The sequence below is a fragment of the Drosophila eugracilis genome, unplaced genomic scaffold, assembly GCF_018153835.1.
Source record: "Drosophila eugracilis isolate 14026-0451.02 unplaced genomic scaffold, ASM1815383v1 contig_340, whole genome shotgun sequence".
NCBI classification, from domain to species: Eukaryota; Metazoa; Arthropoda; class Insecta; order Diptera; family Drosophilidae; genus Drosophila; species Drosophila eugracilis.
Window position 1 is genome coordinate 586,318 of NW_024573195.1, and position 23,317 is coordinate 609,634.

At 34.5% G+C, this 23,317-nt stretch overlaps 2 protein-coding genes across 17 annotated transcripts in view; both read right to left on the minus strand.

The window, feature by feature from the left end:
• Positions 1 to 102: 102 nt before the first annotated feature.
• On the minus strand, positions 103 to 8,308 carry LOC108102317 (GIGYF family protein Gyf). 2 transcript variants are annotated; one of them, XM_017207090.2, is made up of 9 exons: positions 8,251 to 8,308; positions 7,238 to 7,607; positions 7,006 to 7,179; positions 6,656 to 6,944; positions 3,081 to 5,687; positions 1,862 to 2,833; positions 1,730 to 1,804; positions 776 to 930; positions 103 to 723 (listed from the first exon to the last, which is right to left on the minus strand). In XM_017207090.2, exons 1-9 carry the CDS (start codon positions 8,280 to 8,282, stop codon positions 598 to 600), a joined length of 4,800 nt encoding a protein of 1,599 aa, XP_017062579.1. In that variant the 5' UTR covers positions 8,283 to 8,308; the 3' UTR covers positions 103 to 597. The 2 variants fall into 2 exon arrangements, with proteins under 2 accessions (XP_017062579.1, XP_017062580.1); XM_017207091.2 differs by having other exon boundaries at positions 8,257 to 8,275.
• Positions 8,309 to 10,509: 2,201 nt separating this feature from the next.
• LOC108102315 (protein unc-13 homolog B) overlaps positions 10,510 to 23,317 on the minus strand; it is a 33,280-nt gene continuing 20,472 nt past the window's right edge. For 7 of the 15 annotated variants that reach the window (XM_017207089.2, XM_041818521.1, XM_041818525.1 and 4 more), the window contains 16 exons: positions 23,058 to 23,164; positions 18,986 to 19,127; positions 17,038 to 17,362; positions 16,689 to 16,961; positions 16,465 to 16,623; positions 16,282 to 16,407; positions 14,497 to 14,664; positions 14,159 to 14,440; positions 13,658 to 13,879; positions 13,395 to 13,561; positions 13,044 to 13,335; positions 12,631 to 12,988; positions 11,714 to 11,812; positions 11,490 to 11,652; positions 11,302 to 11,428; positions 10,510 to 11,248 (listed from right to left, as the gene is read on the minus strand). In XM_017207089.2, the coding sequence (XP_017062578.2) occupies positions 11,087 to 11,248; positions 11,302 to 11,428; positions 11,490 to 11,652; positions 11,714 to 11,812; positions 12,631 to 12,988; positions 13,044 to 13,335; positions 13,395 to 13,561; positions 13,658 to 13,879; positions 14,159 to 14,440; positions 14,497 to 14,664; positions 16,282 to 16,407; positions 16,465 to 16,623; positions 16,689 to 16,961; positions 17,038 to 17,362; positions 18,986 to 19,127; positions 23,058 to 23,164 (3,172 nt within the window). In that variant the 3' untranslated portion in view covers positions 10,510 to 11,086. The other 8 variants (XM_041818523.1, XM_041818518.1, XM_041818530.1 and 5 more) reach the window with 7 other exon arrangements.

The following is a 23,317-nucleotide window of genomic DNA, read 5'->3' on the forward strand; positions in this document are numbered from 1 at the left end:
TATTGTTTTTTTCTTTTTATTTAGGTATTTAAAATGCTTCTTGCGGTGGTGCTAAAAAAAATTCTACAGTGAATTTCTAAAAGAAAAATGACCATTTTCAAATAAGTTAGCACAGTATAAGGCGACAACATCGCTTCTTTTTGTTTTTTTTTTATTATTTTGCGTTCAAGTGTAAAAAGACAAAAGTCATTAATTTGTTTGAATGCGCAGTGTATACATTGTTGACTGCACAAATTTTATAAAGCAATGACGAAATAATGGGGCAAAGCGTGTATAAAAGGGAAAAATAACCAGCTGAAACAGACGGAGACGCAACTAATGCACTATTACTCACCCTTAACATGTGTTTTTGCTGTACAACCCTAATGACCGACATACCGTAAAACATGGAAGGAGGAATATTAATTTGGCAATAGTGATTGAGTAATATTCAGTTTTGATTGTGTATATATAGATATATATATATATATTTTGATTTATATTAAAGTGTTTTATGGTTTAGCTTACATCCAATTGCGACCAAATGCATGATTCAATTTTGCGGATTATAAGATTTGTAATTTTATATATAATTTGAATTGGGCCTTCCCGGAGTGGTTATGGTCCTTCAACATAGTCACGAACCCCAACATTAATCCGACCCTCTGCGGCTGTGACAGAGAATCCAAGAATACGGGCGTCCATTTTAGTCATCTTATTCTTCTTAACTTTTTTCTGTTTGTTCTTGAGAATAAAAAAATGTATACGCTATGTACAGTACACAAAAGCAACTTACCTTGTGGTCAGTATAATCGTTTGCCGACGGTGTTATAGCGGGAGCCGGCTTGCACATATCATCATTGTGTGCATTTTGTGCACGTTGCAGGCTCTTATATTTGCTGCGTCGCTCCAAAAACTGCTTAGCAAAATCCAAAGATTCTTTCCCTTCACCTGAAAATAGTAAATTTATTTAAAAAAGAAAATGTTAATTAAGCTATATATGTTTAACTAGTAAAGCCAGTAATAGCGCTTAAAAATAATCTTCTCATATGTTTGTATTTATATTAAGAAATTTATAATTTCCTAAAACCCCTATTAAACTAATTTATTAAAACTTATGTGCTGGCAAATATAAGCCAAAACCCCAATTTCTTTTTTCGAAAATCGTTTTTGACCGTCCTAATATTTTCCTTCTGAAGTTTGATTGTTTTCGGCGATTTCATTATCATACATTTTTTTCAGATGGTAAAACGAGATGCTTTTGTAAAAGATACTATAATAACTTATATACTGATAGGCTACTGAAGTATTTGTTGATGAATATTCAAAAGTTGGAAAAAAACCATATCCAAAAAAAAAAAACAAAAACGAGTGCGGCACTGTATACCCGCTATAACAATATACTATAAAATACCCATTACTGTTTTATACAATATTAAAATATTACTTTTGCTAATGAAAATTCACAAAGCGACCCTTTGGTTACCGAGATTTAAACGTTTCTTGTTTTTCGCATCTTGTGTCCGATTATAATTGGACACCCGTTGCTCTGGTAACCAATTTCAAAACGTATTCTAACAGCAAAACGTTGCTCGAAGGGTAAAATGTTAGATTAAACAATATGAAATAAGTAAAATGAAGTGTTTCCGAGCCCATAAAGAATATATATCTTTGTACAGGATGACTTTTTGACTTCCAGATAAAAAAAATGATTTATGGACTATAAGTGATTGTACATTAAACTACATACCAAGATATATTCGCACATAGTCCTTTACCTCATATGGGGCTTCCAAATCCTGCAAGAATGCTACAAACGTGGGTACTAAAAATATATTGAATATGAAAATTTTTGAAAAATAAGTGAAGGTTTACCATTTACCATCAACTTTGGCAGACATATTATCAAGGCTTTTAATACACCAGCTAGTAAATTCGTTTTCGTACTCGTTAACCTTACTAAAAGCCTGATCCATAGCGCCTGGTTGCACCTGGCTCTTAACATTAGACTTTCTCTCCCTATCCTTGTCCTCAATTGAATTTCCTACTTTTAAGCCAACGCGAGCATGACTACATTTCGGTTTGTCTTGCTGTTGTCCCGATCCGTTCTTAATTGCCTTTCCTGGGTTGTGTATAGCTGGCAGAGTTTGACTCTTGCGTAAATTTCGAGGCGATACAAATGGAGCCGGCAACTTATTTTGAGTTTGCAAGGTGGTTTTATTCGCCGAGTTTAGTCCACCTGCCAAAACGGCTGCGGCTGTTACAGTGCTGCTATTGCTTGAGCCAGATCCGTACGTAGTTTGATTAGTACCTGGTCCCTTTGGTTCATCCCATAGACCAGTTCCAGTGCTTGATCTAAAGGGCATTGAAGGAGGAGCGGCCGAACCACTCCATGCCCTATTAGATGAACCCCAAATATTGGAAGTTCCACTCCCCGCGACAACGGCTGATGGAAGTGAAGAATGTTGGTGTTGTTCCAGTTCTCGTCGCCGCTGCTGATCTACAAGGTCAGTGGCCAATCGCTTGGCCTCTTCCGCTTGAATGTCGGCAAGGCTCATGACGGGCGCCAACGGGGGTGCTGCCTGCCATTTCAGTAAAGCATCGTTAGCTTCGGCTGCAGCCGCGGCATTGGCACGTACTTGCTTATCTAGTAGCTCTTGATGTCGTTGCTGGTCTGCGCGGCGTTCCCGGCGTTCTGCCTTTTGTATCTCTGCCAGTCCGGGCGCCGTGCTATTCGTTTTCGGCGACTGCACAGACCAAGGCGCAACTGATGTGCCAGGTAAGCGAATGGATGCTTGCGCTTCAGATGTTTTGACAGCATCGTTTTTATTGTTTTCAGTAGAACCGGAAGTACCTAGGATTAAAGCGAAAAGTTGAATTGAATTTGGAAATCGGCTATTAATTCTGATCAAGGCTTATATAAGTATATATAACTTTATAGGTTAGAAAAAGCTTCCATCTACCTGTTACATGCGTTTAAATTATAATGTTTTCCCCATTACTATACAAGCAAATACTTAAAATTCACTGCTTTGTGTTATTGACGTTCATTATGAGCTTATAATTAAGTATTATATGTAAAATTTAAATTGAGGACAAACCTGTGATCCCACTTTGAACTGATTGACTCTGAGCATTTCCTAATAATGCCTTTCGGCGTTGGGCTTGTATTTGCTGTTGCCTTTCTTTTTCCTCTAGCAATTGACGGGCTCTTTCCTCGGATTCCAATACCGCCCGACGTTTTTCTTCATCCAATTGCTGGCGCTTGCGTTCCTCCCTCTGTCGTTTCTTTTCTTCTGTTTGCTCTCGTTTGCGATCATCTTCATTATTATGCTTTATGATAGACTGTGCCACGTTCTGCTTTAATTTGTTAGTCTGCTTTAACTGTTGCAGCTGTGGATGTTGTTCCTCATCATGGTACTGTTCAACATCGGAAACGAAGGATTTAACCACCTTTTGATTATGAGAATCCTTTGGATGGTCAGATACCTGTTCTTGATCCAATTCTATTGACGGACCGTTATTCAAATTATCTCCTGATCCAACAGGCGATAGTGGTGGTGATTGCACAGGATGTACTGCATCTGCAAAGCAAGTTTCCGGATTCTTTTGAATTAATAGTCCCTGCTCTTCAATTTTCTCTTCATTTAAGTTGCCTACTTCCCACAGAGATACCTTTGCGCTAGTCATTCCCAGCCACTGTTGTTGCTTGTTAGAGGGTAACCACATCGGAATCATTAAATTCTGTCCCTCTAACAATTTTGTTTCAGTTATTAAATCCTCTCCAGAAAGATTTTCGTTAACAGAATTCGGATGGGGTGATTGTAGCTGTTGGGTACATGTTGGTTGACCACGCAATAGCATTCGCAAGTTGTATTCATTTATTAAGTTTATATCATTTCTGGGCAACTCAACCTTATTAATGTCGGCTGCAGATCCACTTTGCATAACGCAATCCACGGATGTTGCTAAAGGAGGTACAACTGGCTGGGCTTGCTGATTCATAATTTGGGCATTCAATATAAAATTATTTGCATCTAGTAGATTACCGACTGACCTTTGCTGCTCGGTGCTGTTTGAGAACATGTTTTGCTGATCCTTCTTGGCGTGTTCAGCGACTGCACTATACAATTGCCGCCCGGCAACAGGATTCAACACAGACAAAGAGTTACTTAATGCGTTTAAACTGCTCAAGTACTCAGGCAGAACAAGTTGTTGAACTTTTTGTCGAACAATCGCCTCTCGTTCGATGGCCGAAAGCCGTCGAAAGCCTTCATTTTTGGACAGCTCTGCCAGTATTTGGTATTCCTGATGCTGTAAGTACTGATCCTGCAGCATCTGAAATCGTATAGTAAGCATGTTTGACGTAGTGCTTATATTATTTCCGCCCGAATTTCCTTTTATTGCTGCGCTTAGAGATTCCGCAGCCGCAGTAACATTAGCCTTAAGTTGCTCATCTCTTTGTTCTTGCAAGTGCTGTTCAACAACAGATAGTGAGATAGCTAATGGTGTTGGCTTATGCGGCGTAACTGGAAGTACCGTTGGAAGAGCAGTTGGAATCTGACCAACAGGAAGATTCTCTAAGTCCATTGGTGAAGGCAGTAAGTGACTGTGCGTAAATGGCATGTTCCCATGGCAAAATTTTATAAGCTCACCAAGCGGTCTAAACCTAGTATCGGGGAATCGACGCACAAACAAGTTCTCATTAAAGTACCCAGCACGATACCATTCGGACATCTCCATGGCACTAAATGGCCCCTGTACATTTGCCTGAGGGTCCCGGTAAAACCACAATTCATTCAGGCTTGGATTTATCATTTGTGGTGCGGGAAGCATTGAAAAATGTGGCTGGTGGTGCAAGGCATGGTGCTGCATGGTTATATGTTCTGAAAACGGCACAACCTGATGTTGACGGGATGGATGAGCTGAATCTGCAAGTGTAGTCGCAATTGGTATTGGCATAGTGAGACGAGCTTGTGAACGCAATGTTGTACCACTTCCCGAATTAGGATTCATGCTCAACTCAATATCTGCTAGACTTGGCAGCACACAAGCAAATCGGCTACTTTCACTTTTAAGTTGACTTTGATCGGCTGAGCTGTTATCATCTTCCATTATTAGTTTTTCTACTTCATTGGCAACTTCTTTGATTCGATCTGAAATATCTCCTTGGATGATTTCAATTTTTGAAGTTGAGTTTATTACAGAAATATTGCTGTCCTTAACTTCATGATTTAGATCTTTCGGTAAAGCGACTTTAGAAGTATTATCGTTACTACTATCTTCATCAACAAGGTGTTCAGTTTCAGGTTTTACCACATCGGGATCAGTGATTATGTTTTTAGAATTCATGGTATTATGCGAACTTTTGTTATTTGGTAAATCGCTTTCACCGTGAAAAGCCCCACTAGCATCAAAACTGCCACCCAATTCGGATGGAGTTTCCATAGCCCATTCTGGGAGATTGTCGTCGACATCAGGACCGCCTGCATTATTTATAGTCCACAATTGTGGGGCCTTTAAGCTTGCCAAACGTACAGAAGAGTTGGATGTACTCCCTACTGCTTCTCCAGCGCCCGTTCCAGACCCTTTGCTGTTTCCAGTTCGCTCGCGATCTGCGCCTAAAGTCACAACCGTTGAAACTGAACGTTGTAAACTATTTGGATTGTCGATGTTAGCATCGTCATCTCTCCAACTTGTAGACCTTCCTAAAAATAAAAAAATTTAATTTCCATTTGATGTTTTTGGTTGTTGGTAAATTAATTTTAGTTTCATTATAAAATAATTGTTTAAAACGTTTTTTAACTTTAATTGGATAAGCTTTTTGGGTCTTTTGTTAAAAACGTTAAATTTTGTTAAAATTAAGATTCTTTGATTGAGCAACCTCAAACTAAATAGGAAAAGATACTGCAAGTACTTCATGGTAAGGATGGACCAACAAGCAGGTACAATACATGAGTGCACTATTGTTACTTTTGAATTTGAACACAATATACCCTTTGAATAGTGTAGGATACTTATAATACAGTAAGACGCATTTCGAATTTCAACGCAAAGTAATCTCTCATTTAAATAATTTCTGGCGTTTGATGTAAGATCATCTCTTTTCAGCAAACTAATCTGTTAAGTAGACATTTTTCTTGCCTTTCTATTTTGTCTCTAAAAATGTTAAAGTAGTGTTGTTTTGGTCAATTAGTGATAAAAATCAAATATTTTCTTCATATTTAATACCAATTGTTTAGGTTTAAAGTCCCCGAAATCCGCAAATGTTAATGGATGTGATTCTGTCTGAATATGAGAATTGGCTGGGCTACAAACACATTGCTGTGTATTATAAAATTGCGTATTGACTGAAGTGAATTCAAAATTATAATAAACAAAAAGGTAATCGAATTTAATTTGGAATTTGATTAAAAAAATTAACCATACATTATGACAACTTGCAACAAATAAAAACAAAAAATCAAGAAGTGTCGCTATAGTAGTGATTTTTAAAATAAAAATGTTAACAACAAATTACTCTGAATATGTTATTATGAGATAAGCAGGCACTTCTTCATTCGGTTTCTGTACTTCTGCATTTGACCCTTGTCAAACTTGCTGAACCAGCCTTATAAACCTTTTGTTTCGTTCTTATGAAAATACTACAAAATAATACTCGTTCCTAATAACTGACCCCAGCGATGACTGTTTGTACCAAAACTAGTACTTCCACCGACGCCACCGCTTCTCCAACCAGCAGTTTCATTTCCACTGATGGAACCGCTGGCAATCAGGCCATCTCCGGATCCATCGTCGTTACGTCCTCTTCGCCAATTTTCCATGTTACGATGGTGACCGGAAAAGTCTTTCCGAGGACTTGAGCTTGGAGTCGCGTTCCAGTCTAGGCCACCAGTGCCACTAGTAGAGGTGTTAGCCACTGCAGAATCTCCAGTTCCGTTGCGGTCACTCCAAGCGCGATCGGCCTGGAAGAATGAGGTTATAAGCTAGCAATAAATCAGACTATCTTTTCAGTCTTTTCGTTACCTTGCTAGATATTACCGATAATCCTTCGTCGTAGAGACTACTAGGACGTTGGTATATTGGATGATAGAGAGATTTGCCGCGCATTCGGCCACGGTCGGATGTCCCTCCACGTCCAGTTCCCCGACAGGAATTACTAAATCCACCTGACGAACGCTGCAACCAGGCAGGACGCGACTAGATGCAAAATATAGAAATTCACCCACTGGATACATGGCAAATTAAATTGACATACGCTATTTCCAGGCGGATTTTGGTTGTTGTCCTCCTCGGAGCTCGGTGTCAGGGCAAGTGGGTACTGGACCTTTTCCACGAAAAGCTTTTTGAACGAAGGCAGAATCTGCGGCAGCATACAGTTCCGATCGAACAATGAAAGCATTTCCTCTCGTCCGTACCTGTATTCTGGAAATAGATTACGCGAAGTGGGCGGTGTCGTGTTGTTGCCCAGGTTGTGTGGTGCAACAGAGGCATTTAGGCCTCCAGAACCGACATTATAGATGCTAGGAGAGCCAGAGGGCTCGGCTGACATATTGCGCAACCATTCCGGACCAAATTTCATCGAATCAGTCATTATCAGTAGTCTCCTGTTCAATGTTACGCTGACACTAAGTTCAAAGAAAATATGTTGACAGTGGGTGAATATAATAAGTACGCTAACTCGAAAAAACGTTTAAGGTGTACACTGGTTTTTAAAACATTGGCGAATTCTAAATATGTATTGTAAATCATTTTGGCAAGTCGATTCAAACTAAACTAAACCCCTATTAAAATAACCACTACTACTAAAAATTGATTATTTATTACCGATAATATAGCAAAGAAAGGACTTGAAAGGAAAATGTAATCGGCAACCTAACCTAACCTAAAAATCAAAACTTAAATCTCATACATAAAAGCGATTTACACAAGACACCCAATTTCAGTATGGTGTACGTACGGAACGGAACATGTTATTGAAATTATTCACTCTCTAATATTTTATAACAGGATATCCTTTTATAAGTATAATATATACAATATATTAATATGTTCAGTTAAAATGTTAGCATACATACATATGCACATATGCACATGTACGTATGTATTGTACGTAGTTGACTTTCAGCTCGTGAATTTGCGCTCACTGCGTGAGTCCATAGAAGAAGTCTCTATGAATATGAAGACCTCTTTCCTATGACTTTAAATAAGCCTAATCCTTTTGTTTTTAACAAAATAATAAGCTCGCACATCGTAAAATGTTGTACTTACACGTACCACCTAGAGTAAAATACCAATACCATTAATGTATTCTAATAGAGACCAGTGCGGCCGTATTTAAAAAAAATCAGCTCATTTTGCTTTTAATTAGGGGTATTCTTGCAAATGTTTTTAGTATTTGTTATGCAACAATTCCACAGACTGCTTTTCTTGGGAAAGTTTGGAACATTTGATATAATTTCTGAATTTTATTTTTCCGTAAAAAATTTGAATTTAATTTGTTTACCTAAAAAAGAATATTTATTTTGGATTGTTAATTAGAACTTTTATCATATTTTGGGATATAACAATAAGAGGATTCGTTGAAATGTATAAAACAAGTAGAATGAAGCGTTTCCGAACCTATGTATGAAAAGTTCTTGATCACGATCAATAGTCGCAAAAAGCGGTGATTTCCATAATATTAGATTTTAGATTGTGTACTAAAAGATTTTAAGTATAAATCTTTTTAGAAATTCAAAAAAGGAGTTTTTAAGGCCCCACATAGCAAGGCCGTTGCCGTCAGTTATTTATTTATTTACTTAAAACGGTTTGCCTGAAGTTTAAACTAAAACAACTGGAACGACTGTTAAGGGGATTTCCATATATTACGTAATTATCTATGAGGGAAGAGGTACGTTGATTATGTTCGATTTGTGGGGCTGGGGGTCGTCGACAATTAAATATTTTATAGGAATTATTAAATTGTATTCTGCATCCCAAAAATCAGTGAATGTGCACGGAAAACTAAAAAAAAACTTATAAAAATGTATCTGGCAAATACAATCCTCTAAGATGATCAGTGTTTGGAAAATGCACAAGAAATATCTTCTTGGTTTCTGACCGTTAAGTTTGTAAAGTTGGTGTGAATACAATGAATGTATGTTAAGATTCATCACCTTATGTGCTTCTGGCAATGATGGCAATAATTATTATTTTTTGAGGGAGGGTTATCACACAGAGAAGATTCTAGGTAAAAAACTATATATTTTTAAGACTAGAAAAAAAACGACGTGATATATTGTTTAACAATTTTACACGTTATTTTTAAAGTAAAAGGATTTAATAAAATTGTTGAAAAGTATGTATGTATAAAAAACATTAAAATTTTTCAAAATTATATACTTATGAATGCCACATATATATAGAACTACATGAGCTAACAAGTTGTGATAAGCACTAGTATTCTCGTCCGAATTCCCTCTGGCACGAAATTATATTTGTGGACGAATCCAAATTTAATATATTTGGGACCCATGAGGCGTCCCAATACACAGAGCTAGATACAAAAACAGAAAAGCAGCGGCTAAGTACGACGGTGGTAATGTTATTAGTTTGGGCCTGTATGACTCCGTCCGGCGTCGGAAATTTGGTTTTTATTGACGGAACCATGGATGCTAATAAATATTTAACTATTTTGAAAGAAAATTTTGTGCAAAGTGCAGAAACTTTGGGAATAAAGGATAGATTCCGATTGCACCAAAGCAATGACCCCAAGCGCACTGCTGGCAATGTAAAGCTTTGGTTAGTCTGGAACTGCGCCCATGTAGTAAAAACACCAATCGCTTGACTTAAAAGTGATTAAAAAGTTGTGGTAAATTATAGACATGTCTATTCCGAAAAGGCAAATTTTCAATAAAAGTGAACTGAAAATTGCCTTATTGAAATAATGGCGTAAAATTCCCGTGGAAACCACAAAAATTAGTCAAAATCCTTGACAAATCGTTTAAAAGTCGTCAAGAAACATAATGGAGGATAAGATCTTCATTAGTGCTAAAAATAAGTTGGCACGCTTCAAATTCGCCAGGGAACTAGAAACTCATCCGATTTCGTTCTGGAACGACGTTATATTTGTAGACGAATCCAAATGTAATATATTTTTGGGTCCCATGGGAGGAACTATGTTTGGCGGCGTCCCAATACAGAGCTAGATAAAAAAAACATAAAAGCAACGGTTAGGCACGGCGGTGGTCATGTTATCTTTTGGGCCTATATGGCTGCGACCGGCATCAGAAATTTGTCGCCTGACTTGATTGAGGAAATTTTATACATGTGTATTCGGAAAAGTCATATTTTCAACAAAAATTAACTGAAAATTGCCTTATTGGAAGAATGCCGTAAAACTCCACTGGAAACCACAAAAAAATATATAAAATATATATATACTGGCACGAAATAAGTTTGGAACCACGATAAATAAATAATTTTAGAATCTACATATATACAAATGCACAGACTTCCCAATAAATTTTTTTATTGAGACGCATTAAATACTATGTATCTTTTATTGCAATAGAAAAAAATTAGGATTCACTTGGACTTATTGTGTATGCGAAGTATCTTTAACAAATGTTTCGACAATTTCCAATTATTTATACAGGTACATATTTACATAAATAGGAATGTGCATGTAGTCACTTTTAAATGTACAGGTGACAATTGATTACGTAAATAAATACATCAGCGGTTGGCTTGCATTATGTACATAAGTACGGATTAATATGTTAAAAAATTAAACATGTTTAGCTAGGATATAGAAAATAGATGTTAGTTTTAAGACATGTTTAAGACATAATAAACTGGTAGATAGGCCATTTTTAAACATGATTAATTTACAAATTTTTTGTTTACATACGTCATAACAAATATTGTGTTTAGAGTTAAATTATATTTATATTGCATATTTAATGTACGATTTATTCTATGAGAATATTATAATCTATATTATAATCCGGAAACATCCTAGAAAGTAAACAAGAATACAGTTGATTTGTAAACTTAAATATTTTTGGTAATATCTAATATTGTTGGTATAGTTCTGCAGATTTGGTAATAACGGCAGCTAATTTTATGTGCCCATTGTTGGCTCCTGGCGTATTTCTGATTTTAGCTTTACAAATTCCTTGGCTACATCATCATTATTACGTTGTGACAATATCCTTAAAATGGTCCAACCCGTCTCGTCCATTTCAATGCGTCTCATCAAGGGTAACCAACATGCGACCGAACCCTAACATGCATAATATAAATTAAATATATTGAGTTTGTAAAAGTATTTCAAACCTTTTCCGATATATCTTTTAATGGAATAACGGCCACACCTACAAGTCTATCATCACGTGCAAAACAATAGTCCTTAACGCAAATGTGCAATTCAAAAAAGTCTAGTTGCTCCTCATTTCCAATGGTACTTGAAAGAAAAGATAAATAAATTAAAATATTTTAGAATTAATATTTTTTATAGGACTTACAAGCTGAAGGATTCGTTGTATTTAGGAGACCAATTGTTTGACTTCGATTTAGTAGCAAACTTTCGTTTTTTTTCTTGCAAGTGTGGTCCAATTAAATTAATGTCAACAAACGGGCGAAACATACCCGAAGGTATTTGCCATTTAAGGTCATTTGCAGCAACAACTAAATATATTTACTTTAATACCTTTTATTGAAAGTTATCCAATATTTTAGCCTATTTTACCTTTCACATTCACTTTATGTTCGCCAGTTCCTGGGTGGGAAAATAGGTCTATTTGTACGGAAATTTCGCCAACACTTTCCTCTGAATTTTCAGCATCAACTGCATTAAGTACACATTAAAAAAACACATTCGCTGTATATCTATTTAATAAGCTAAGAGATATAGTCTATATCGCTCGTAGAAAATAGGATTTTACAAATGAAAAAAAAATGAAGAAGAAACACTAAAGTCGAGTGCCGCGACTATAAGGTACCCGTTACTGTTTTACACAATTTTAAAATACTAATTTTGCTAGTTGAAACTCACAAAGCGCCACATATTGTCAGAGAAAGTGTGTTGAGTAACTGAAAGTGACGTCACTGCCCATAAATAGAAAAAAATTGTTCCTTTTTAAAAAATTTGGAAAAAACTGAAAGATATTGACAAAAATATTTTATACAAAGTCAAACAAAGACATACACTAAAATATTATGGACGCCACAGTTTTCAGCGACTTGAACACCCAAGTGGGCGTGGCCGGATGAAAACTGAATCTGAAATACGTATTTTTAAGCAGAGCTTTCTAGCTCTAATAGTTCCCGAGATTTTAAAGATTTTAGTTTTCTGTAATTTGTGGACGTTATAGTGGGCGTGGCAGGATGCTGTACGCGCTGCGTAGGGACCTCAAAAATCTACCTGCTCAATCCCAACTCTTTATCTCTTATAGTTCCTGAGATCTCAACGTTCATGCGGACAGACGGGCGGACGGACGATCGGACGGACATTGCTTAATCGACTTCGCTATTGATACTGATTAAGAATATATATACTTTATAGGGTCGGAAACGCTTCCTTCTAAGAAACCAAAAAATAATTAATTTAAAATATTAATTTACTAGTATTTTTTACCTGATTTAAGCGCTTTAAATGTGACTTACCTTCATGAATTTGACTAGATATAAACGTTTTGATTAGTGTGTCGGTCATTTGCGTATATAAACTTAGTGCATAACGTAAACTTTGCAGCTCTGATGATTTTTCAAGAAACGTCTTTTTAAGTCCATTTCCACCGGCGTGGAAATATTGTTTAATTGTATCTAAGGCAACGTCAAGCACGGCACACTGTTTGGGCGACAAATTTTTTTCGACTTCCTTTGATATGTCCATTACCCCGCTAAGCGCACTTTTGACATCCTGCTTTCCTGCCATATGTGACTTGAACAATCGACCCATGTCTTCAATTTTTGCATTCGATGCCAAGTTTTTAGCATTGTCAGTAAGGTGCTTGAACATCATCTATTAAAAAAACATACAAAATGTATCACATGAAGATAAAAAATTAGATACGAACAGTTTTATCAGTCATTGGTGGTAGAACAATTGTTTTCTCTAAAATTCGCATTACGATCTTCCATAACTCCTTTAGTAATCTCTTCAGCACGGTTTTTTCACACGATTGGGCATAGAGAGTTAAAGAACCATCGAGCAAATCCATTAAAGGCCTTAAAACTTCATCAGCTTCTACGGCGACCGCGTTCCTTTGAGCCGCTAGATTACCAGCAGCAAGAGTCCCACTGCCGCCCTTAATAGAAAGTAGCATGTCACCTAGCTCTCGTACCGATTGTGTTATTCTCGGCTCCAAACTAAAGATAAAAAAATAATATGCATTTTGGACTTTAGCTTTGTTGTTACAGAAACTCACCTGATAGCAAATTGTGAAGCCAAATCGTCTAACGCTGAGTTAAGGTTCTGTTGAAGTTCTTTTAAAATGTTGGCTGCGTCCTCCTCTAGTTTATCTCCTCCCATGGACTCAAACATTTTTTCCAACTGCACCCTTAGTTGTTGAATATTGTTCATAAGAATGCAAGCCTATTATCGAAGTGGAACAAGAAAATGTATATATGGAAAATAGTGTGCAGACGTTATCATATTTTATAAGTTCACAAATTATATTTTTAAACTCACAATTCTTTCATCTTTCATATGATCTGGAAACTCTATTTTGACAATATCCGCATAGGCTATGAGCACTTTTACAATTGTTTTAGCAAAACGCTTCATGTAACGCTTCCAAATTTCAGGATCAGGACACTCGAGTTTGCTAACAACATCGAAACACTGCGTTAATTGCGTAAAAACGTCGACTACCGAATTCGAAAAAAGTGCGTGCTCGCTGCTCTTTTGAAACTGCAAACACAATGTTAAAATTGATTTAAATTGATTTTTAGAAAAGCTATAAAGACTTCCACAGGTGAGTAGGGAAGCAAATAATTTTGTTAGAGTGAGGAATATATACTTTATAGCCCATCGCCTTAAGCTAATGAATACTGTTTAAACTGTTTAACTACTGGTTAACTGAGACCAAAGTAATTTTTAATAGAGAATTAGTGCCAATTAAAGAAATCTACCGATTCTACAGGCATGGTAAATCACAAACCATTTTGTTTCTTATTTTCTAGCTCATACCCCATCTTTTTTGTCTCGCTTAAATGCGCCGTGAAGGTATTCCAATGAAACATCGTCATTCTCGTTCAGCCACTGCATCACAAAAGGCTCGAACCATGCCGGGTAATCGGGGACTGCACCCTTGTAAGGAGGAACCTCTTTAACGTAGTTACTATATAGCCATTTAACTCGAAAGTGAAGGTTCATATAAGCCGATGACTTGCATAGTCGATGCTGCTCGTGCTCCTCAAGTGCGTACTTCATGTCCACAGCGAAAAGATGCCACATTGATGATGCTGATAACTGATAAACAAAAATTATAGTTCTCACAATTAAGAATAAATATAATAACTAATTACTTGGCCAATATTCAGTTCTTGGGGAAATTGGTTTAATACTGTTCCATAACTATTTTTATCTTCGTCTATAACCGATACTATTAAAGCTATTAACTTGTGCCAGAAGTCGACGCTATCCAGTTTAGGCTCATGATCATCTGGTGCACGTTTTGTTTCGTTGGGATCAACCTGTACGAGTTTTAAAAAACCGAATTACAATAAATTAATAACTTTATTTTTAAATATACTGAAAATTATTCAATTTTCGCAAACGGTATATTATATTGGCCGTAATGTATAAAGTTTTTATAATAATACATCCCAATAACTGTTTCTACCTTGTTATAGTGTTCTTGGTCAACTTAATCCTAGTTTTTAGTGTTAAAGTATATTTACTATACCTGTTTTACACTATACACTATACCTGATTTATATTATATATATTATTTTACATTACATTGCACTATTAGCAGTAAAAACAAGTAGCCCAAGGATACCATTCACGTGCTTGTTGTTACGCATCGTGGCCTTAAATTACGATTATAATTAATTAATTATTAAATAAGCTTCCGTTAATGGCAGGAAGCCGATTAGATACCTACTACGCAGGTGTTCTAAAATTCTATATTTCAAAACAGCGATAATGGCTTAAATACATATTAGATGACATAGGGTGTTGTAATTAGAACAAAAGAGACAAGGAACAAAGGATTATGCAGGCTAATAATATAAATACGTTCTAAGATAAAATTAAATTTTTCCTTATTAAGTTTATGCCTCAAGTAATGGCCTGTAAAATTACTTTTATCATATATTATTTCAAAACTGTTAAATGAAAGTTAGAAAATGTTCATCAATATTTAAAAAAAGTTAAGAATATATTTAAAAAATTGAATAATACATCAAAGTTACAGGGAAAATCGAAAAAATGGTTAGCCATGGTTATTCCAGAGTATAACGGTACAGAGTAAAAGTATATGAGAGAGTAACAAAATTCCAAGTTTATTTCGGAAGAAACGCTGATGTATACGTAATTTTAAGTGTAGGGACCTCAAGAATCTTCACGCTTAATCTCAACTTTTTATATCTTACAGTTCCTGAGACGGACACGGCACAATCGACTTCGCCATTGATCCTGATCAAGAATATATATTTTACATATATATTATATATGTCGAAAATGCTTCCTTTTACCTGATACATGCTTTTTAATGAATCTAGTATACCCTTTTAATCTACGAGTAACGGATATAACATGAAGAAACCAGAGGAAGCTATAGTCGAGTGCCGCGACTATAATATACCCGTTACTGTTTTACACAATTTTAAAATATTTATATTGCTAGTGGAAATTCACAAAGCGCCACCTATTGTCAGAGAAAGCATGTTGAGTAACTGAAACGAAGACATACACTACAATATTTTGGACGCCACTGTTTTCCGAACGGACGGACAGACGGACAGACGGACAGACAGACATGGCTTAATCGACTTCGCTATTGATCCTGGTCAAGAATATATATACTTTATAGGGTCGGAAACACTTCCTTCTACTTGTTACATACTACGAACGAATCTAATATACCCTTTTACTCTACGGGTATAAAAACATATATAGTTGTTAATGGTTTTAGTGGTTTAATTATTAAAATAATTCTTAAGCTATATGGGCTATGTAATACATTAGCCCACAAAAACTTTTTTTTTGCCCTTTTAAGCAACGAAAAGCAAATTTTAGTTATTTTTGTGATCTTATATAAACGAAAGAGTTATAACCCAAACAATGCAATATGTGGAGATTTTCACCTGAAATTCTCTGTTGTAAAGTTCATAACAGTTCTCAAACAAAAACTGATAAGTGGATCTAAGACATGCTTTAACACAGTCCTTGACCACCGTACTCGCTCTTGGCGGACTTGATAGCTCTTGTACCTAAGAGGATATACACAAAAAATTAATTGAAAATACATATGAAAGTTAAATACTTACTTTCATACGGAAAAATGTTATGCTGGTCAATAAATCAACTGTCGACTTTAGATCCATCAACTTTTCTGGGCTCGATGCAGGAAAATTGTTTCTGTACATTGACAAATCTATTCTAAGAGAGTTGTGCAACTGGTCCAGCAATTTTACAAATTTTTCTTTCTACAAAAAGTAAGGTAAAATTTAAAAATATTATATATATACTTCCCATAGTGTTTTATTATTACCCCAAAATTGCTGGCTGCAAATCGATCACTAGCCGACACAGCTGAAGAAGCGGTGGTGTGGGCGTAATATGCATTTATGTTTGCCAACAGGGTACTCATAACAGCTGGTACTCCGGGACAAAGGTATTTGGCAGATAGGCAATGGAAATGCGTCATAGCTTGATAAATATTTTCGATCCCATACCGCATAGAAAACTCATCCACAATCTCCTCAGGAATTTCATCAAAATATAATTTCCAAGCATCATCACCTTTTTGAGTTGGCAACTTAACCTTTAAAGTTATTTTTAAAAATTCGCTTACTCACTGTATATAAAAAATTAATATATAACCAATATCAAATGCTTACCATTCCGCTATTTTCTTCACAAAGATAATGAAATAGATTCTCGTGCAAGCAAGTATACTGCACATGATAAGGAGCTACCTTCTCTTCGCCCTTTATTTCAACAGATATATGAAGCCGAATCGCACCTGATACGGCAGATTTATCTGTACGTTTCTCCAAGTTGTACCATACATCCATTTCACCAGAAAGCGTACGAACCTCGATAATTGTCTGTCCCAAAAAGTCGTCAGACTCACGTGTCAGTTTTTGACGAAGTTTAGACTTAAGATCGTTGTCTTCGTCCCAAACTCGAACTTTTATACGGTCTGAAGAGTTGTGGCACTCGCTATATCAAGCCAATAAACAAAAATCAATTTATCAGACAATTTAAAGAAATCAAGAAAATATTGACTTATTTAAATGTTACTCCTCTGAATATCAACACAGCGAAGTTGACAAATGCTCATGTACGGAAAAAGCATGAGAGTGTCGTGTGTTCTTTACAAGCTATACCAGCATTTCGACTTTAGGAATAAATAAATTAACTTCTTCTTAGTTTATTAATAAAAAGACGAGCAATTTTTAGACACACTATATGATGCATTAAAGTGATTGAAATCCGCACACTTTTTCCCCATGCATGAACACAGTGCTAGCTTGCAAGTTGGCTCCTAAATAGATATAAAGTTGACCACAAACATAGTAGAAGGAATTAAAGTCGAGTGATGCAAATATACGAAACATATTACCAAGTTCATCATTTGAAAAAAAATGGGCTATACCATAAACCGTCATCTATAATTTAATAGAACCATTTTTTGGTAAACTGTATGTCCATTAAGGGCTTTATTTTGCTCTTTTATTTATCCGAAAACATGTAACGCTATAGCTGAGTGCCGCGACTATCAGATACCCGTTACTCTGTTAACCAATTTCAAAATAAAAAATAATTTGATATATCCGTAGTTTTCTAAAATAGCAGATGATTGATTGGATAGCCAACAAATATGATTAAATTAATAAATGTATTCATTGTCTTTTTAACTAAAACGTTGCAAAAAAAGGTTATTAAGAAAAGAACACTAGAGCTAGTCTTGGAGATAACGTTAAAAAACTTTGCTCCACAGTTGTGAATAAAAATGATTATTTAAATTAGCAGAATTAAAACATAGTTATCCAAATGGTGGGAAATTTTTTGGCAAAGCGACGATTTTGTGAATTCTTTAGATTTGTATATTGATCAAAGGTTTATGAAGCCCTATCATTTCCAAGATCATATTTTTAAGTCAGATATTTATTCAAAAGGTTATTAGGAAAGCACGGTAAACAGCAGAGCCTGAATAACACATTTGATGATTTAAACATTGTAATTTTCGTCAGAGACCATTAACGAGCATTCTTAAAACTATGTCACTAAAGCATATTTATATACCTATTTATTTACATTTATTATACCCATTGATGCTGCATATTGTATTCGACGAAAAGTTTTTACAGGAGAAAATATATATATAATGTATATTTATTCTTTATCAGGCCTAATAGCCGGGGCAATTCAGACGGAAACTCGGTTTTATAAATAACTGGCATCTAACAGTCGCGCCAATCGACTATGTAATACCTTATTGTTTTAAAAAATCAGAGCCTACTATTTTCTTTAAAAATGTGGACTTTTGTGAGTCGGCGACCTTGAAAAGTTGCAATACGGAACCCTATTAGTTGATCGGAGTGTAATTTTATTATAATCATTTCATTTTTTTAAACAAAAGTTTTGTGTTACTTGATTTACAAAAAGATATTCTTCAAAAATATTCACCATTTCAGACTTTAATAAACTAACAGAAAGACGAGAGTATACATAAGTGAGGGAGTGCGTCTTAAGCTTATTTAATGCATAAGCCCAAACACAGTTCATACTGATATGTGTGGACATAAATTATAGGATTTAATTTAAGGCACAAGTACTCACAAGTGAAACTTCTCGTTCCACACAGGGTTAAGTTCCTGCGGCATTGTTCGCGTTCGTTTTTTCACCTTGCTAACCTGCACCGTCACATATGGATCACTGGTACCGCTTTTATCCTTCGCTATCAGGCCTTGAGCACAAATCACTGCATCAAATCAGGTCAAATATAGTGGGTTCATCAAATTGTTCGTTTCCAACACCATAATCCGGGATTCACAAATTTTAAATGTAATTTATAATTTTGGATTAATTGCAAAATAAAGTGCAATTTATAGATTTTGTAATTTTGTATTTTAATTTTAAATCGATTTTGTGGGGTTTGAAACGAAAAATAATTGCAGATTTATATTATGTGCATTTAAATAATTTATTAATTTTGTAAAGTTTTTAATTTTTTTTTTCAGTTTTATGAATTGATTTTCAAGGGAGAAAGAAGAAGAGAAAAAACGGGGTGTTTTTAATAATGATCTTCAACATCAGTTCAGCAGAAACAGTGCAGTGCTGCTGACTTGATCACACTGTCCCATATACATATATGTATGTACATACAATAAATATATCAATATAAGTATATACATTTATGTACATGTGATTACTAGTCAGAATGATGCAAGTGACAAAGGTATAATTTGTGAATGTTTGCCCAACAACAAAAAATGTATTTCTGTACAATTAAATAACTTATCAAATTATCAACGTGAGGAGCAGAAAAATTATTGTAATTCGAATTTTCAGTTGACATAATTAAAACACACATAAGGTTAAGGACACCAGGTACAAAAACTTGCATTGAAAGAGTACAAAAATATGTATGCTTTTAAAAATAAAGACATTCATTATTTTATTCCCTGCCCATATGATAAACGTTTACACACATGTAACTTGAAAAAATAATTCATTTTAAAGGGGTATTTTATTTTAAATAATGCGGTAACAATATGTTTCCGGCTAGAAAACATGTTTAGATCCGACAATATTTTGATTTAATTTATAAAAACAATATGGATCAATTTACTTTATTTCGAAATCTAACCATTGCATATCGCTAAAAAAGTTTATTTCTCTTGTATCATCAATTGTTACTATTTTGCCATTGAGATCTCTTTTTATTTTGAACCCATGTAAAATGTTCACCAACTCTTTTTCAAAATACTTTAGAAACATACAATTAAATATTTAATAAAGTGTTTGTTGGAAAAACATAAATGAAACATATAAATACTATCCCTATTTCATATACCACGTGCAAACAAAATTAAATACATTTTAGGTGCAATCGCTAATGTATTTAAACAAATTTTAAATATGCACAATAAAATACAATATGAACAATCGATCTAAACTATAACAATTGTTTGACAATAAGATGATGAAGACAAAATTGTGTCAATAGAGAAAAATAAATCAGTAGTTTAAATAATTTTAGTATAAATTTGTTTTTGTATTCGATTAAAAACCGTTTAACTTTAAAAATACCAAAGCTAAGATCATTATTATTCTTACTATATATAAACAAATAAGAATATGTGGTACATGCCATAGATAACACTATGGTTATGTGTTGCAATAAGAAACGTCATCTATAGGGTGTTTTAGAGGTGTAGAACTTCAAGTTGGCATTACAGTTCAAGATTTCGACCGATTTAATAGCTGTCAACTGATTTATTCTCTGTTTGGTTAGTAATTCTTCATTAATAGACTAATAGAGTAAATAGAGTAATTTTATTTCGAAAATAATGGTTCTGTGCAGAATACGTATCGCGCAATACGTTCATTTTATAATCGACAAAATCGTCCATCAGCACAGTTAATTCGATTAATCATGGAACATCATTTAACACCGCTAGATTACTTTCTTTCTCTGCTATGTAAAGTCATTGGTGTTTTCGGATAAGCCACAAATGCTTGACCATTTGGAAGACAACATTCGCCGTGTTATTGCCGATATAGGGCCACAAATGTTGGGAAAAGTCATCAAAAATTGAACGTCCAGATTGGACTACATCCGAGCCAGCCGTGGCGGTCAAACGCCAGAAATCACATTTAAATTGTAATGCCACAAGATTATCTTTCGAATAAAAAAATTCATGTCAATCCATTGTTGTTTTGTTGAAATTTAAAGTCCTATACCTCTAAAAAACACAAAATGTTCGTACATACTTTAATAAACTTTGTTTCCTGGTAAATATGTACATTTTTCCAGAATCATTTAAACTTTTTTTTTTGATAGAAACTAAAACGAACAAATAACTAAAATAACTAATAATAACTAACTCTCCCAACACGCGATTTAAGTATATTTGTTGCCTAACTAAAGAAGTTTTTTTACAGTTTAGGTTAATTTCGGAATTTGGGTCCAGTTTTATGCAGAAAATGCAATGTTTATTCGACTTTCACGACTTTATTTAATATAGAAAGAGCCTGAATTTATTATTATTGGAAAGTATTTCACTACAGATGTAATTAATCAGCAAAAGACTAGAAGTTTTTTACACTGAACATTAATAGCATAAATAATGTTTAAAAATGTCTGCCAAGGCAACATTAAATATTATCTATTATATGTATATATATTAAAATTCTATATTTGATTATCCGGCTTCTAAAATGTTTATAGATTCAATCGATATTGCTCCATAATTTTCTTGTATATTTTTATAGCTGTCTAAGATCAAATATAACGCAAACTACCCAAAGAATCGTGTTTTTGATGAACACTTCGGGGTTCATGTAGATACGAGGGACTCAGAAGTTTGGTATCGATGTTATACTGTGAGATTGACCAGTGCCACAGTGTGAAGGGCTATATAAATTAAATTATTTGCATTACTTCGTTACTAGTGTATCATAGAATTTGTATTTAACTCCGACAAATTCAGAAGTGAAAATCAAATATTTTCTTTGTTACTATTTTTTTAGCTTCTCTTTTTTGGTTAGTGTGTTTAATCTGTAGGCTTTATTAATTTATTCTTAAACTATAAATGTAATATTTTTTAATGTTGTATAGCTTTTAGGCTTAGCAAGGCTTTCCATTGAAACGGATATTTAAATCTATAAATCTTAACGCGCTCACTACATAATTCAAATTAATTAATCAATAAAATGAAACAATCAAAAACAATTAAAAATGCATAGGTAAAAATAAAAAGAAAAACAGAATTGGAAAACAATTTGAGAAAATAATTTTTTTATAAAATATAGCGGCAATTTAATTTATAAAATTATTTTTAATAGTAAAATTTTAAATGAAGGATGCATACAATAAAATTAAAAATTGTAAAAAAGAATTGATTTGATGCCAAATGGCTTTGTTTGTGTACCTGTAATTGTTAACTTGCATGACCACTTAGATGTTCCCTCAACAGTTGCGTGCTCAGCCTGCTCTAATGAATCTATGTGTGTATCGGGATCCACACCGAATGTCATCCTTAAATTAAAACGATTTCATATATTTATAATTTTGATTTACTAAGGATTATCCATTAATGCTTCTGAAATATCAAAACACTAAAAGTATGTTATCGAATCGGATAGGTGGGTCCTTTACATCTAATACCCTTAGACGTGTGTTTTATCGACCTTTACATATTCAAGGAACCCTATGATATTGTATCAAAATTTCTATAAAAAATTTGTAAATAGCTAGTAATATCACTGGTAAAAAATTTATCTGACATTTTTGGGTGATGCCCACACAAGACATATATGCCTAATATTGGCACTACCCAGTATTAAACTTACGATTTTTTATTTTGTCAAATGAGCGTAAAACATATTTAATAAAAAAACTTGCAAATACACTCCCAGAATATTTTATATGTGGATTTCACAATTATACATGTATGTAATGCGTACATGCATATCACACATTCATCAAATACAAAAATAAAATACATTTACATATAATCACACATTCATTATGGCAAATCAATATTTTTTCGAAAGACCAATATAATAATAATTACAGCGTGTCATTCAAATGCGAATTGCAAATACATTCACATACATCAAACTCAAATTAAACCGACAACCGAAAAGTACGACGATTAAAAGTTAGTTTTGTATAATCTCAAACCTGTAATTGCTATTTTGGCCGACCATTTGCTTGTGCCATCCAGGACGCTTTGTTTCATAGCCTTCATATGACCGGTGTGACTCTTCTCCTCAACGCTGAATACGGCTCTAATGGATGAATGCCATGTCAAAGTTTACTGTCTTTTGTTTTCTAATAGTTCTGGCCACTTATAAAACTAATAATCTTATTTTTAAGCACCCCCGTTTAAAGATTACATTATTGCATATAGATTTATCGCTGCGTTTATACGCAGTAGTCAA